At 37.0% G+C, this 12,478-nt stretch overlaps 3 protein-coding genes across 3 annotated transcripts; 1 reads left to right on the forward strand and 2 right to left on the reverse strand.

Annotated features, from left to right (window-relative positions):
• Positions 1 to 577: 577 nt before the first annotated feature.
• LOC4802122 (uncharacterized) lies at positions 578 to 4,905 on the reverse strand. The gene is made up of 3 exons (XM_033383615.1): positions 4,632 to 4,905; positions 3,395 to 3,541; positions 578 to 1,055 (listed from the first exon to the last, which is right to left on the reverse strand). The coding sequence occupies exons 1-3, from the start codon at positions 4,773 to 4,775 to the stop codon at positions 807 to 809; spliced, it is 540 nt and encodes a 179-aa protein (XP_033239506.1). The 5' UTR covers positions 4,776 to 4,905; the 3' UTR covers positions 578 to 806.
• Positions 4,906 to 6,842: 1,937 nt separating this feature from the next.
• On the forward strand, positions 6,843 to 8,626 carry LOC4802123 (zinc finger protein 830). The gene is made up of 2 exons (XM_001359067.4): positions 6,843 to 7,059; positions 7,964 to 8,626. Exons 1-2 carry the CDS (start codon positions 6,974 to 6,976, stop codon positions 8,559 to 8,561), a joined length of 684 nt encoding a protein of 227 aa, XP_001359104.6. The 5' UTR covers positions 6,843 to 6,973; the 3' UTR covers positions 8,562 to 8,626.
• A 1,530-nt stretch (positions 8,627 to 10,156) lies between these two features.
• Positions 10,157 to 12,079, reverse strand: LOC4802124 (transforming growth factor beta regulator 1). The gene is made up of 2 exons (XM_001359068.4): positions 11,929 to 12,079; positions 10,157 to 10,965 (listed from the first exon to the last, which is right to left on the reverse strand). Exons 1-2 carry the CDS (start codon positions 12,022 to 12,024, stop codon positions 10,210 to 10,212), a joined length of 852 nt encoding a protein of 283 aa, XP_001359105.3. The 5' UTR covers positions 12,025 to 12,079; the 3' UTR covers positions 10,157 to 10,209.
• Positions 12,080 to 12,478: the final 399 nt, after the last annotated feature.

Below are 12,478 nucleotides of genomic sequence, written 5' to 3' on the forward strand. Positions count from 1 at the left end.
GCAGAAAAATAAAGTCTGCACACAGTTGCCCACCTATTTGTGCAACGGGAGTCAACGAGCTCATGGAAAGATTCTGGACGTCTCTGGACGGAAGCGCAGTGCGAAGATTATTTTATAGAGAACCTTAAAACAGCTTTTAATTGCCAATTTTTTTCCTTCCTCTTCTTAACATGCTAATATGTATATGGATTATATTCAATTTTTTTTTCCAAATTTACCTTTTTGTCATGAAAATACCTTTTGTTAGCCTCTTTTAAATAAAGAATAAAAAAGAAAAAACGATAGCTTTTTATTTCCTCACTTCACCTCCTAGGCTTGAAAACACTTAAATATTTTCAGCAGAAGTCCTAACCTTTCATTTCATCATATACAATCGACTGCATTTAATCACACGGAAGTTCCCCATGACTATCTTGAGAAAGATTAGTATTAAAAAGTCAATGAGAGAAAAAATAATTTATTACTTAAGATAATCCGATCAATCTTACAACTTTCAGCTTAAACTGTCTCGATATAATTTTGCAATACTTTTTTGTAATTCCTCGAAAATTTTCGAGTTGTAATTTAAAAGTAAGTGTTATATGATTTAGCTTTTATTTGAATGATCAATTTGTAAGAGCAGTATCAAATATTGTGGACAGCACAAGCTACCCAGCCTTTTTTTGGTTTTAAATGTTTAATAGATATAAATAAGTTGATCGATTTCCTTTAATGGCTAAAATTATACTTTCACATATATGTTTTTATATATTAATAAGTTTATATACATATAGTATTATTTAAACCATTGACTAGTTTGACAGTCATCAATTTATGTTTAATGTCGGAGTGGTATGTCCTGTCCCACTGTTTCCAGACCCTTTACCGTCTCTAATCCTTGAACCAGACCCACTCTCATCGTGGGTTTCATTAGTGTTTCGACGAGCTATGACCGTATTTTTTGATCGAATGGACTCGTCGGTCTGTTTTCCAGGTTGGCCATTTGTTTTGTCTGCGGGTTCTGCTAAGTTATCTTCCTCATCAGAGCCTTCCACGCTGGATATTGATGAATTTGCCTTTAAAGTGTTGAAGATTGGTTTAATATTAATACTTTTAGCAAGTGTACAGTCCACCTAAATGAATATGGTCAGCAAAAGAGCTCGGCATGAAATCATGCCTCTAAATCATTACGCTTTTATACTTTCGATCATTACGAATCCTTCCTTAAGTCAGATTCGGATGATCATAACGAATCAATAAGAAAGCAGAAAGTTTCGTTCCCATGTCTCTGAAATTACTTTAAACACACTACGGTGTTTGTGTGATTTCACTGAAAAAATGTCAAACAAATTGTTCGGGCGACGCCCGAGTGTAAATTCTTTACTCGTCTTTCTATTTCCTATCCTATTCATTTTCTGTAACGTAACGTAAGCGTACCTTCGCATTTGCTCGCTCAGAAACATGTTCACAAAAATGTTCACCGTCTAACAATGTCATATCATTTATTTGCGGCAAAGTCTGACCAAGTGTACATGCTCTACTAAGGCTTAAGAGCTAACTATACAGTACAATCAAAGAAGTAATTATTCTATGCCTGTTAATTAGCGGCACCTGCCAGAGTAGTGTGTGCCTTTTATTGACTTTATGCACTTTAAACAAATTTTTAAGCAAATCACAGCTGACTGAGTAGTGTACCCCTGTTTCCACTCTGCTGCTATCGAAATGTATGGATGTTTTTGACAGCAAAGTTACAAAATATCGTTGCTTTAGCTCTTATAGTCTCTGAGAACTAGGGGCTCCTTGGGACCGACAGACAGACATGGGTTTATTGACTCGGCTATTGATGCTGATCAAGAAAATATATACTTTATGGGGTTGGAAACGCTTCCTTCTGGGTGTTACACACATCGACTTTCACAGCACTTGTTACTGATCCATAATATTTTGAAAATAACTTACGAAGTGAAAACGAAAATCGAGGATTTAATCATAATTGGACGGATTCCTTTGAATTATATTATATGCAAAAAAGGTGGCTTTCCCACTTGACTTCTTGGGTGGAAGTTTGTTTTTCATTTAATTTGGACGTTGATATGCATTGACTGCCATGCAAGAACGCAGAATAGGAACGCAGAATAGGAATCATAAAGTTTATGCGGCTCAACAAATCAGGGCCTTCTAACGCACTATTGATCAATATGTACATACCAATCACACTATACATTTTTCCACGATTAACTAAGGATGGAAGGTTTATTAATACCAATCTACAAGGGTAAGATGGAAATGTCACACTTGAATCACAGTTGAAGCCCCGCAGAGCAAAAATTAGGGCCTAGGGGTTCTAGGGGCTAGAACAATGAAATGTCATTACCTTTCATTTCGAGGCATTAAGGTGTAACAGAGTATAAGATCTTCTGCATACATAAGTACTCGATCGTATGTTAATACCAAAGGCAAGTCATTGAGAAAAATTGTAAGAAATAAGGAGCCTAGATGACTGCCTTGTGGTACTCCAGAAGTAACCTTTACTGGGAGTTTTTGAAGAGGACCCTTTGCGACTTGGAACAAAGGTTGCTAGAAATTTTAGGAGGTTAGGCGGAAACCCTAAAAGGTCAAGTGCTAGAAAAGTGGTTTACTGGGTCGAATTTTTTACTGAAGTCATCATTAGTTAGAACTTGCAGAACCCGAGGAGCTACCTATTTTCGAATAGGAGACTCATTCAGCAGTTAAAAACTGCTAAAGTTAGACTCCATGGCTAAGAACCGATCGTATTGGTTTCTAAAACCAACAGTCTGCTCCTTAAAGCCAGTCCTTGTCTGCCTCATAAAAATTACCATGTCTTTCTCAACCGCACGGCATGCCTCGCAACTGTAAGGCAAGCCGTTACGTTTAGCGATAGCATCACCCACGAGGGCTACAAATTCAGCGCTCGCTGTTGCAGAGCCAGCAGGGTACACTCGGGAGATCATGGGTGATCTCACTCTAACAAGATTTTGTGGCGTAGGCCACAGAGAATTCCATTCTAATATCTGAGAACAAGAGGATCATTATTTTTGACATCTTCGAAATCGTGCTTTAACAAATGGGTTACTCTATTGGGTTTTCTGGCGTTTGTCGTGGTAGCCAAGAAAACCAGGAAGGCGGTTGCAAAGGTGGAACTACAAATCGTTACTAACTGGAGGGAACGCGCAGGTCTTGACCTGACGAGCAACACGATAAACAACCGATTAAACGATGGCACATAGATTATGTCAGCTAAAAAACCAATAAGGACGCAGAAGAACTTACTACAAGCCCAGCAATCTGGTAGATATGGTCATTCACTATGATATTGAGTTTCGATTTTTTCGTTTCCACAGATTTTCGTCCTAATGCAATGCTTTGGTGTTGTATAGACTTTGCTTTAACTTACCATTTCTCTGCGTGACTTGTACTCAAAAAACTTAATTTTTCGCTCCTCTCGCATTCGTGTAAGCCGCATTAAAAGAGAATAATGTTGCTCTACACGATGTAAGCATGTTCTACAAATGGTTTTTGGCAACGGATCAGTCGGTGAAATCTGAAAATAAAAATATATTGATGGATGAATAATATACACTAATAATTTATATATGTATATGGAGAATGCAATTTTTCATTTGAAGTAAATAACTAATAATTATGTTGTTTGCCTTTTACATTTTTTTTATGGTTGTCGTTGTGAGTTGCTGCTGCGACCGCAACTCTACATTTATACCCGATACATAGTAAGTATGGCTACATTGAACGAGAAAGATTGCGTGCGGAAGAGACAGAAAACGTGTCTGAACGTTTCGTCGGGCGCTGCGTAGCCACTGAAAACTGATTTGTTCCTTTTGGCTATAAAAATGATCGATCTGATCCAGATTCGGCAATTTGGTAGAAATGGACATTATCTACGATTCTTGGTTTTTTGTTTTCTCGTATCTTTGAAATTGTGAATTCCACGGATTTTCGGCCTTTGTGGGGCGAAAGGGGGCGGGGCGATGTTTTGAAACACACTTGTAACAGTGACATATCACAGAACTCTGGATAAAAAATGTCGTTGCTATAGCTCGTATGGTCTCTGAGCACTAGGCGAACGGCAAGACGGATGGACGCACAGACATGGCTCAATTGACTCGACTAGTAATGCTGATCATATGATGCTATACATATACATATAATCTAATGTATGTACACACATATGTATCTAATATACTATACTCATTTTGAGTATCGGGTATACAAACTAGTGAGGCTCGAAAGTCTTGGTATGCACTTAAGAAATTTTGTTCGTAAAATAGAAACAAATCGAAATTTTCGCCAAGACATCTTTGATTCCATTTATCTGTTAATAACTGTATACTATATGTATGTAAGATTAAGGATACAATAAAATTACAGAATAACATATGTACATAACTGTTCTGGCTACATCAATTATTTGTATACAAATCCACACAATGTTACTCAAAATATACCTGTTAAAATGCAAATGTGTGTACATATGTATATACTGAAAAATCTATATTATGTACAAGAGTTTCTTGACATACTGTATGTATTAATTTACTCTCAACTCATTTCGTATTTAAACTACCATATATGCTACAATAGAAAGTATAGTTATTAAGTTTTTTAATACATACAGTTATTGGAAGGTAGCCGTTAATTTTTTCAACAAGACAGAGACGTTGGCCATGGTCGCTGTATATGTGAATTACAGTTCTGTGCATTTCAGAACATAGTCGGCAAAGAAACCCTGATATGCATGCCTTTTCAATACTGCCCATGACAATTAGTACTCTCTATGTATAAACGCGTTGAACTATGAGATTCGTTATCAATGCAAATAAAATATTGTATTTTCTCTTTCCAGATGTAATTTATATTACGAGGGTTGCATTTTCGATTAACCATACCAAGTAGAGAAATACCCCGCTTCCACTTGGGCACATTCCACAAATTAACCTTGTACTCAATTCTAAACAACATTCCCTGTCGAAATTATGTCTATGATGTGCATCTGCTATATGGATATGCGTTTTGATATTTATATACATATGTACAAATTAATATTATTAAAAATTTTAATTCTTCATTAAAGCAAGAATCAAAGCAAATGGGATTGTATTCATTGTGTATAAAAACTAATAAACTTAATATAATTTTATTTAATATGTCTTTTGAATGTGCATGTTCCTGTTCCCAGTTCGGAAGCGAAATATATAATATTTTAATATTTCGCTACAACCTAGTTCTCAGATCCGAAAACGGTTTTGCGAGCAGAGTGAGACCAGCTGTGATTGATCTGCGGTTGCACTGTTCCACTTTAGAATGTATTATTTGTGGGCACAGTGGATCTAGAGGACGACAATGAGGGGAGAAAGCACCGCAATATTCGATAAATCTGTTTCGGCTGTACTAAATTCCCATTGTTTTACCGCCCTTACTAGATTCACTTCGTCACAGTCGCACCTAATCGCTTGTTTGGTTCCGTTTTTTGCTGTCCATTTTAGCCGTGTAATCAGAGTACTCTCATACATCACCATATTATGCTATGAGAAATTTAATTCATTAAAAATTACATTGGAAAAAAAAAAATTTTTTTTATATTCAAGATGGCTGGCAAAAATCCTCCAGCTGAACCATCCATGAGGGTGCCAGCTGGGCAATGGACAATGCCCCAGTTGGAAGCTCTGTGAGAGTGGGCAAAGTCTATGGTAGTAGTGGTAGTGGAAGTGGTATGGTGGAAGTCTATACGCAAGACGAAGGTGCAGCTTTTTCGCTGCCTTTAATTTTTCAATAATTTCAGAAATTAATGATTTGGAAACATTATAATTTTTATTTGTTGTTAGTTGGTATTTTGAGGGTGGGCGAAGATAGCAGAGCCCTTTACAAATAGTAATGACGAGTTACACACTTTGATTGTGGTGGGGTGGATCACGGTAGCTGGGTCCAGCGACGAGTGAGAAAATATACAAAAGTGTATCTTTCTGTATTTGAGTGTTCTATAGAGAATTGGTAAACGCAAATAAATGCACTACGGCAGCTTGTAGCGTAAGTGGAATCGAAACTTATTCTCTTTCTTACGAACTACGAGACGGTGAGCGCCGTATGGAACGTAATGGTATGGTCTATGGCTGTGTGCATGCACCAGATACGATCCATTCGAAAGCCGTGCTCTGGGCCGGCAGTCCTCGCGCGATAGGAACCCGGGTTGGATCATCTCCGGGTAGACGTCGACGGCTAAGTTGGTGGCTTGTCGATGAATCTGCTCATTTCCGCGCTTAATATCGTCAATTCGCGAACGGGGCTCGACCACAAGGATAGTTTCAAAATCATTAGAGCCTGTATCCAGGACCACCAGCTCCGTCGGGAGGATATTTAGGTTGCTATGTTGTAGAATCGAGTCTATGGAGTGCACCGGGGCTCCTACAACGGAGAGACGAGGAGACGGCGCGATGAGGTCGCGGTTCCTACTACCGGTCGGCTGACGCGAAGACGAAGACGGCTCTCGGCGTGAGTCGGTGTAAATCGCAGCAATACAAACGACACTGAAGGGGCTTTTTTTCCTTTTTGTTTCTGCTCCGGTTCACCCCTAGATTCCCCTGTGTCCCAATCATAATTAACATAACATAACATAATTAACGTTACTTATTCGCTTATTCAATGTTAATGCATCAACAAGAAATATATATTTTTTTCAAATTAAAATTCGTTGTAGTGTATAAAATATACAAAACTTCATTAGGCTGGAAGCAATGTTTCTTTTCGCTACTTCTATATTTAAAAAAAAAACTATTTTTCATCGGTATATTTTGAAAATGAGAAAGTATATTTCGGTGTATATAGGTATATTTTTAATATCGATATCGATTATGGTGTTATCGATAAATATCTTGTACGAGTATATTGTAAGGGAACATTAAATGTAATCAATTAGTTACTAGATCTTTTCGAAATTAATAAAAGCAACAATTTTACGAACATGAATAGCACACTACGGAACAGGAGCAAGAAAAATCAAGGCGATTCTTTAAAACCTCTCGGCAAAGTAGATTCACCCCTAGCAAAATATCCTTTACCAAAACACATGTAAATATATGTACATATGTATACATTAGTTCGAAGTGACTGGTTGATGACTGTGTTTACCTACAGTGACCTATGTAGACATGTATATGTATGTACATATTTAATATATGTACTATATAGTGGAAAGATTTCCATAAGATATTTGTTACAGAATTATACAACTAATTTAAAAACAACTTTTAAAGATTTTTCGTGGCGGTGAGAACTTTCATACAGGGATTCAAACATTGTATGCACCACATAACCACGAGAATTTTGAAGGTAAAGAGCTGTTTCGACGGTTAAAAACAACGCCAGGAGAAATATTTAGTCACTAAAACTCCCTTTAATAGCTATGTAGCTGTTTATCCTGACAAAACCATCGTTTCAAAGCTTAACTAAAAAGTGTTGGCCAAACTTCATATAAATCAACTAAACCGTAGTCTGAAAAGATGCAGAAAAACTAAAAAGAATCTATACAAAAAGCGAAATTTAGTTGTTGGATGGTGTGTGTATACCATGAAATCTGGTATAAGCTTATTAGAAAATTAGAAATGGAATTAGTTCTCCACTTTACCACCCCAAAACTTAAATCTTAAAACTCCACATGAGTTTCGTAATAAAACGCAAAACTATGTTGCGACAAAGTTAATTGATTCACTTTGTTTTTATAACCTCCTAAATAGCTTCAAAACTGAGGACCCAGTTTGTGGAAACAGGCACCTTTCTGTTTCGGGGGTAAATATCAAAATCCATCCTTTTTACAGCGAAAGTTTAACATTAGGTTGTGTCTCTATAGTAAGATATGTTGAGAACTGAGTGAAGATTGGTGAACTTTTCAATGTTATGGTAGAATTAAGTTTTCGAGGTACACATTTGTGGTTTTCTTAACTTAAACTAATACATACAACGCCTCAGGAATCTTAACATGCATAATATGCCGGATCGCTATTAAGCCAAGTGTCTGGAAGGTGCATGTTAACTCCAAACAGCACAAATTGAATGTGGATTTAACCAAGAAAAATACGATTAAAATATCCCCCAACAAATTATCTCAGCAGTTACTTTCAACCGAAAATAGTAGTACATACAAAGATAAAACCCCTCGAAAAAGTGAACATTCTGATTCTAGGATATGTGAACCATTACCTGGCAAGTTTTTTGATTTGGAGAAGTCAAATCAGTCTCACCAAGCTGATCTAAACGAAGATGAAGAGTGGATACGCTTTCAGCGAGAAATTAAATTGGCTGCTACCGTTTCTAGTACTATTGTGGCTGAGGAACAAGAAAATATTAATATTAAAAGACAACTAAAAGAAATTGATGAACAGATTGACAATTGGAAACGATTTATAAAAATAAATGATCAGAAAAATAGTCTAATTAATAAGGAACGCAAAGTCAACAAACAAGCTTTAGTACAGTCTGATTCAAGTTCAAGTGACGAAGAATACAGTGTTGATGACTTGTACGACTGGAGAACTAAAAACATGCATTCATAAATTAATTAATCTTAAATTTCGTATATATATATCAATATAAATATAGAGATATGTTAAAAAATGTATTTTTTTATGAGCGCTAGGGGGAAATATAATAAACGAGTCGGTACGTGAGTCGCGGTGCATTACATTACTTCATCTTCATTCAGTAGGTTAGGTTTAAGGTGGTAGCTGGGAGGGGGGGATGTGAGCCTCCCCCCACCGAGCTCACTTGGACCTGTAAAAGGTCCGTTGTGTTGCCGCATGGGCATGTGCCCCTTCTCGTTGCCTGAACCGTGAGAGCAGACTACTGCAGGTTAAGGGCAGTCCCATCCGTAGGCTTCGATGTATTTGGACAAGGTCCCTGGTTCGATTTCGGACAGGTCCGAAATGTCCGTGAGGAAAGCGGCCCCGAGAAGCCGAAGACGACGATTTCCAAGGGCTGGGCAGTGGCAGAAGAAGTGGGGGACCGATTACTCCTCCTCGTCGCGACAACTCCTTCAAAAGTCGTTATGAGGGATTGACAGTCTAGAGGCGTGAATGCCGATCTGCCAGTGTCCCGTAATGGCTCGAGTAACTGCAGAGCACTGTGCTCTGCTGAGTCTATACAGCTCTGCTGAGCGCTTCTTCGATCGATATGGCCATATCAATCTTGAGACTTTGCAGGAAACTGTTTGCTACCACCTCCTATTGGCATTTCGCTCGAACAATTCGTGCGTTAGGAGCCTGCACGTAGCCAAGGGCATCGCTACTTGCTCCCTCTCCGATAGGAGAGGAGTCGTAGTAGCCAGGCAGGATGGCTAGCTCGTCGGCGGCGTCGTTCCCCTCGATGTCCCTGTGGCCGGGGACCCATAAAAGGAAGAGATCTAACTGCTCTGCGATCTCGTGCAGAGACCTGCGGCAGTCATCGAGTTCGACGATATTGAGCCTAGAGCTCTAATAGCTACTTGGCTGTCCGAGAAGACGAAATGGCCTGCTTGATGGCTTCAACCTCCGCTTGGAACACACTTTTTTTGCTTTTGTTCAAAAATTTGGCTTAGTTGGATTTCGGCACACTAATCTTCAAGTTCTATATTGCTAAAATAGATACACTTATGTATCTATACCACTAAACGATCGACTAACATATAATTGGACGTCATCGACTGCACATCACAGTCGGACAATACTATTGGGAGGTCATTTACATAACTGAAGAACAATAACCGACCAAGTACTGATCCCTGTGGGACAACACACTTAACATAAACAAAAGACGACATACTGCTGCGACAGAGAAACTATAGGATTTATGAAGCTTTGCAATGATAATACTATAATCAAATGAGCCAAAAGCTTTAGTGTATTCAAGAAAATTTAGGAATGTTACATTTCCGTCGTGCATTCTTTAACGGATATCCTCCACAATTTTTATTTTGGCGGCTGTACAACTTCTATTTTGTCTGAATCTAGATTGGTTGTCGTAATTAATTTATGCGCTGAAAGAAATTTTTTATTGAATTATGTTATTTTGTTTTTGTTATGAGGTTTTTTTAATCTTAAATATGGTGTTGCATAGTGTAATCAAAACATCGGGCTTAAAATCCCACTGAACGATTCACATAAAATATAGATTGTTGTTTTGTTTGAAAATACAATTTTATTCATTTGATTTAAGTTATAATTGCTTTCAAGTTAAAAATGTTTGAAGTGTCTCAAATGATAAGCTTGCATTATTTAATGATGTTGGATTCTGTATATTATTATACCCTTTAAAATTAAGGCAGCGATGAAATCCCGGGTCTAGTCTTAAAAGTGATTGAACTTTTGGATTCGATAAGCCAAAAAAAGATTCTCCCTGCACATCAAATGGTATTTTTACTCTTTTATTAGCATACCGCTGAATGGTATTCAAAAGTTCAGCATGACACATATTAGGGGTTTCTCCAAAATACACACCATCCAAATCATTATCAGGGATTATTTGAAACTGAGGAACTCCAGCGTTGTTTAAGATTTTACAAGTGTATACACACTTTTTGTATGGATCCTTTGGATGGGCATATATTCGTGTTGCCACATAACCAACTGGATATATCCAACCCTCATTATGGAAATTTAAATTCGCTGATATATCGCCTAATGAATGTAGCAACAAATTATTTAAATGAATTGGAAAAGACTTTTTTAGTTGTGCCGTAGATCCATTTTGAGTATCCTTGTTTATTTCCCTTGGATATGAAACACTTTGTTTATTTTTGTTCAAAGCTCTTAAAAAATTATCATTGGATTCGAGCTTTCCATTTGACACGCAGTTGGGTTCTATATTGGCCTTTTCTAAACCTTCGTAAAACATTAGTCGCTTAATTAGGTAAATCCTTTGATATCGAGTAGCAGCTAATTCAGACTGTAGATGGCAAATTTCATCAGTAAGGCACGAGTTTTCCTTAAAAAAAAAGATGAACAATTTAGTCAATTTTGGAAAGCAAAATAAAGAAAAATAAAGAATTCCGACATGTATAAGGTGCGCCATCTTTTAGTACGGTATGGAAACATCCAATAACTTAAAAAAAAAAACAAACGATTTCCATAAGTGAGTTATTTGCAGAAGCTGAATTGTTTCATTGGCAGTGTAGCATGGCATTGCATTTTTTAAATACACAAGTTCTGGGACCTCGAATTAGAAAATGTAATTTTTGGATGACCATCATAAATATTGGAGAGATCCGTTTCATCCACGGGCAACTTATTCATGTTCATGTTTCCCGAGCCTCAATGGGTTACTTTGATGATACTTTATATACCGTTGATGAAATGCCGGAAATGTGTGCAGACTTAAAACAAATTGAGGATCTGTGGGGCATCCTTTCAGAAAAAGTTTATGCCTGTAAAAGGCAGGAAGGACAAAGTGCCTTGAAGGACTTAAAAAAAGCGATCGTTGCAGAACGGGATAATCAGCCAAGCTCCTTATTTCACATTCACAAAAGTTTTCCGATTTACTTTTGAATACACAAGATTTATTTTACGTAGAAAATGGGTATATCCAAAAAACATTTCCAAGGAACAAGTTTTGAGGGAAATTAAATCTCTTAATAATTAAAAGAGTTGCCCTTATACTACTCCTGAAGAGACTGCGGCCTATATAGGTTCCCTATACCCATTTTCTACGTAAAATATACATATACAATTTTTTTTGTTTACAAAATTGATATTGGATTTTTTCTGTGTTTTAGTTTTGAACTTATTAACAGCTAAACTATTAAAAATATAATAATAATAATAATAATTCACTAAACAAACTAAGCTAACAATAAACATATTGATAAAATCGTTTTGACGAACAAATTTCTTATTCTAATCGATTACATTTTTAAGGGTCTACGAATACGTATTTATATATTTGTATTACCAGTATGTACAATTTAATACACCGTTTCAATCTGTCGTACTTTCGTTTATAATTAAAATGCATGACTGGTTGAACTGGCTTTGAAAGAGATTTCATATTGTTAGAAGCAGAATTAGAAAAATCATATCTTTCATATAGTGATGGGAAACTATCGAGTCACTATCGATTGTTTCTTTGCATCGATGACCATCGAGGTTTTTGTTATTCAAGTGCAATAGCATTATGACATTAGACTTTGCTAATTTTAAAGCGAAGAGAGAGCATTTGAGATGAAACGCCAAATTTTATTTCCTAGCCATCTCGGATATTAATCGAACATTTTGCCACCCTGCAATATTGAGTCTAAAAAGTATAACGATAATTTCTCTCGCAGCGATGCTCCCAGCTCAACTGAAAGGCCAAGCGAACGCATATATTTCTTCCGTTCTCACTGAAAGATTTTCCCACAACGTAAGATATTTCTGTTTTTTCAGCTAGTTAGTTAGAGATTACACATCTATCAAAAGTTTCCACCGTTATCAGGACATGTTCTGTGTGGGAAAATGCTTTA

Source organism: Drosophila pseudoobscura, chromosome 2 (genome assembly GCF_009870125.1).
Source record: "Drosophila pseudoobscura strain MV-25-SWS-2005 chromosome 2, UCI_Dpse_MV25, whole genome shotgun sequence".
NCBI classification, from domain to species: Eukaryota; Metazoa; Arthropoda; class Insecta; order Diptera; family Drosophilidae; genus Drosophila; species Drosophila pseudoobscura.

Coding starts and splice junctions, on each gene's coding strand:
- LOC4802124 (XM_001359068.4), bottom strand. CDS start 12,024: ATGAAATCTCTTTCAAAGCCAGTTCAACCAGTCATGCATTTTAATTAT. Junction 10,966..11,928: donor GTATTAAATTGTACATACTG/GTAATACAAATA, acceptor TTTTTTTTTAAG/GAAAACTCGTGCCTTACTGA.
- LOC4802122 (XM_033383615.1), bottom strand. CDS start 4,775: ATGGGCAGTATTGAAAAGGCATGCATATCAGGGTTTCTTTGCCGACTA. Junction 3,542..4,631: donor ACGGCTACCTTCCAATAACT/GTATGTATTAAA, acceptor TTTTATTTTCAG/ATTTCACCGACTGATCCGTT. Junction 1,056..3,394: donor ACAAGTCACGCAGAGAAATG/GTAAGTTAAAGC, acceptor AACACTTTAAAG/GCAAATTCATCAATATCCAG.
- LOC4802123 (XM_001359067.4), top strand. CDS start 6,974: ATGAATAGCACACTACGGAACAGGAGCAAGAAAAATCAAGGCGATTCT. Junction 7,060..7,963: donor GTAGATTCACCCCTAGCAAA/ATATCCTTTACC, acceptor TTAAACTAATAC/ATACAACGCCTCAGGAATCT.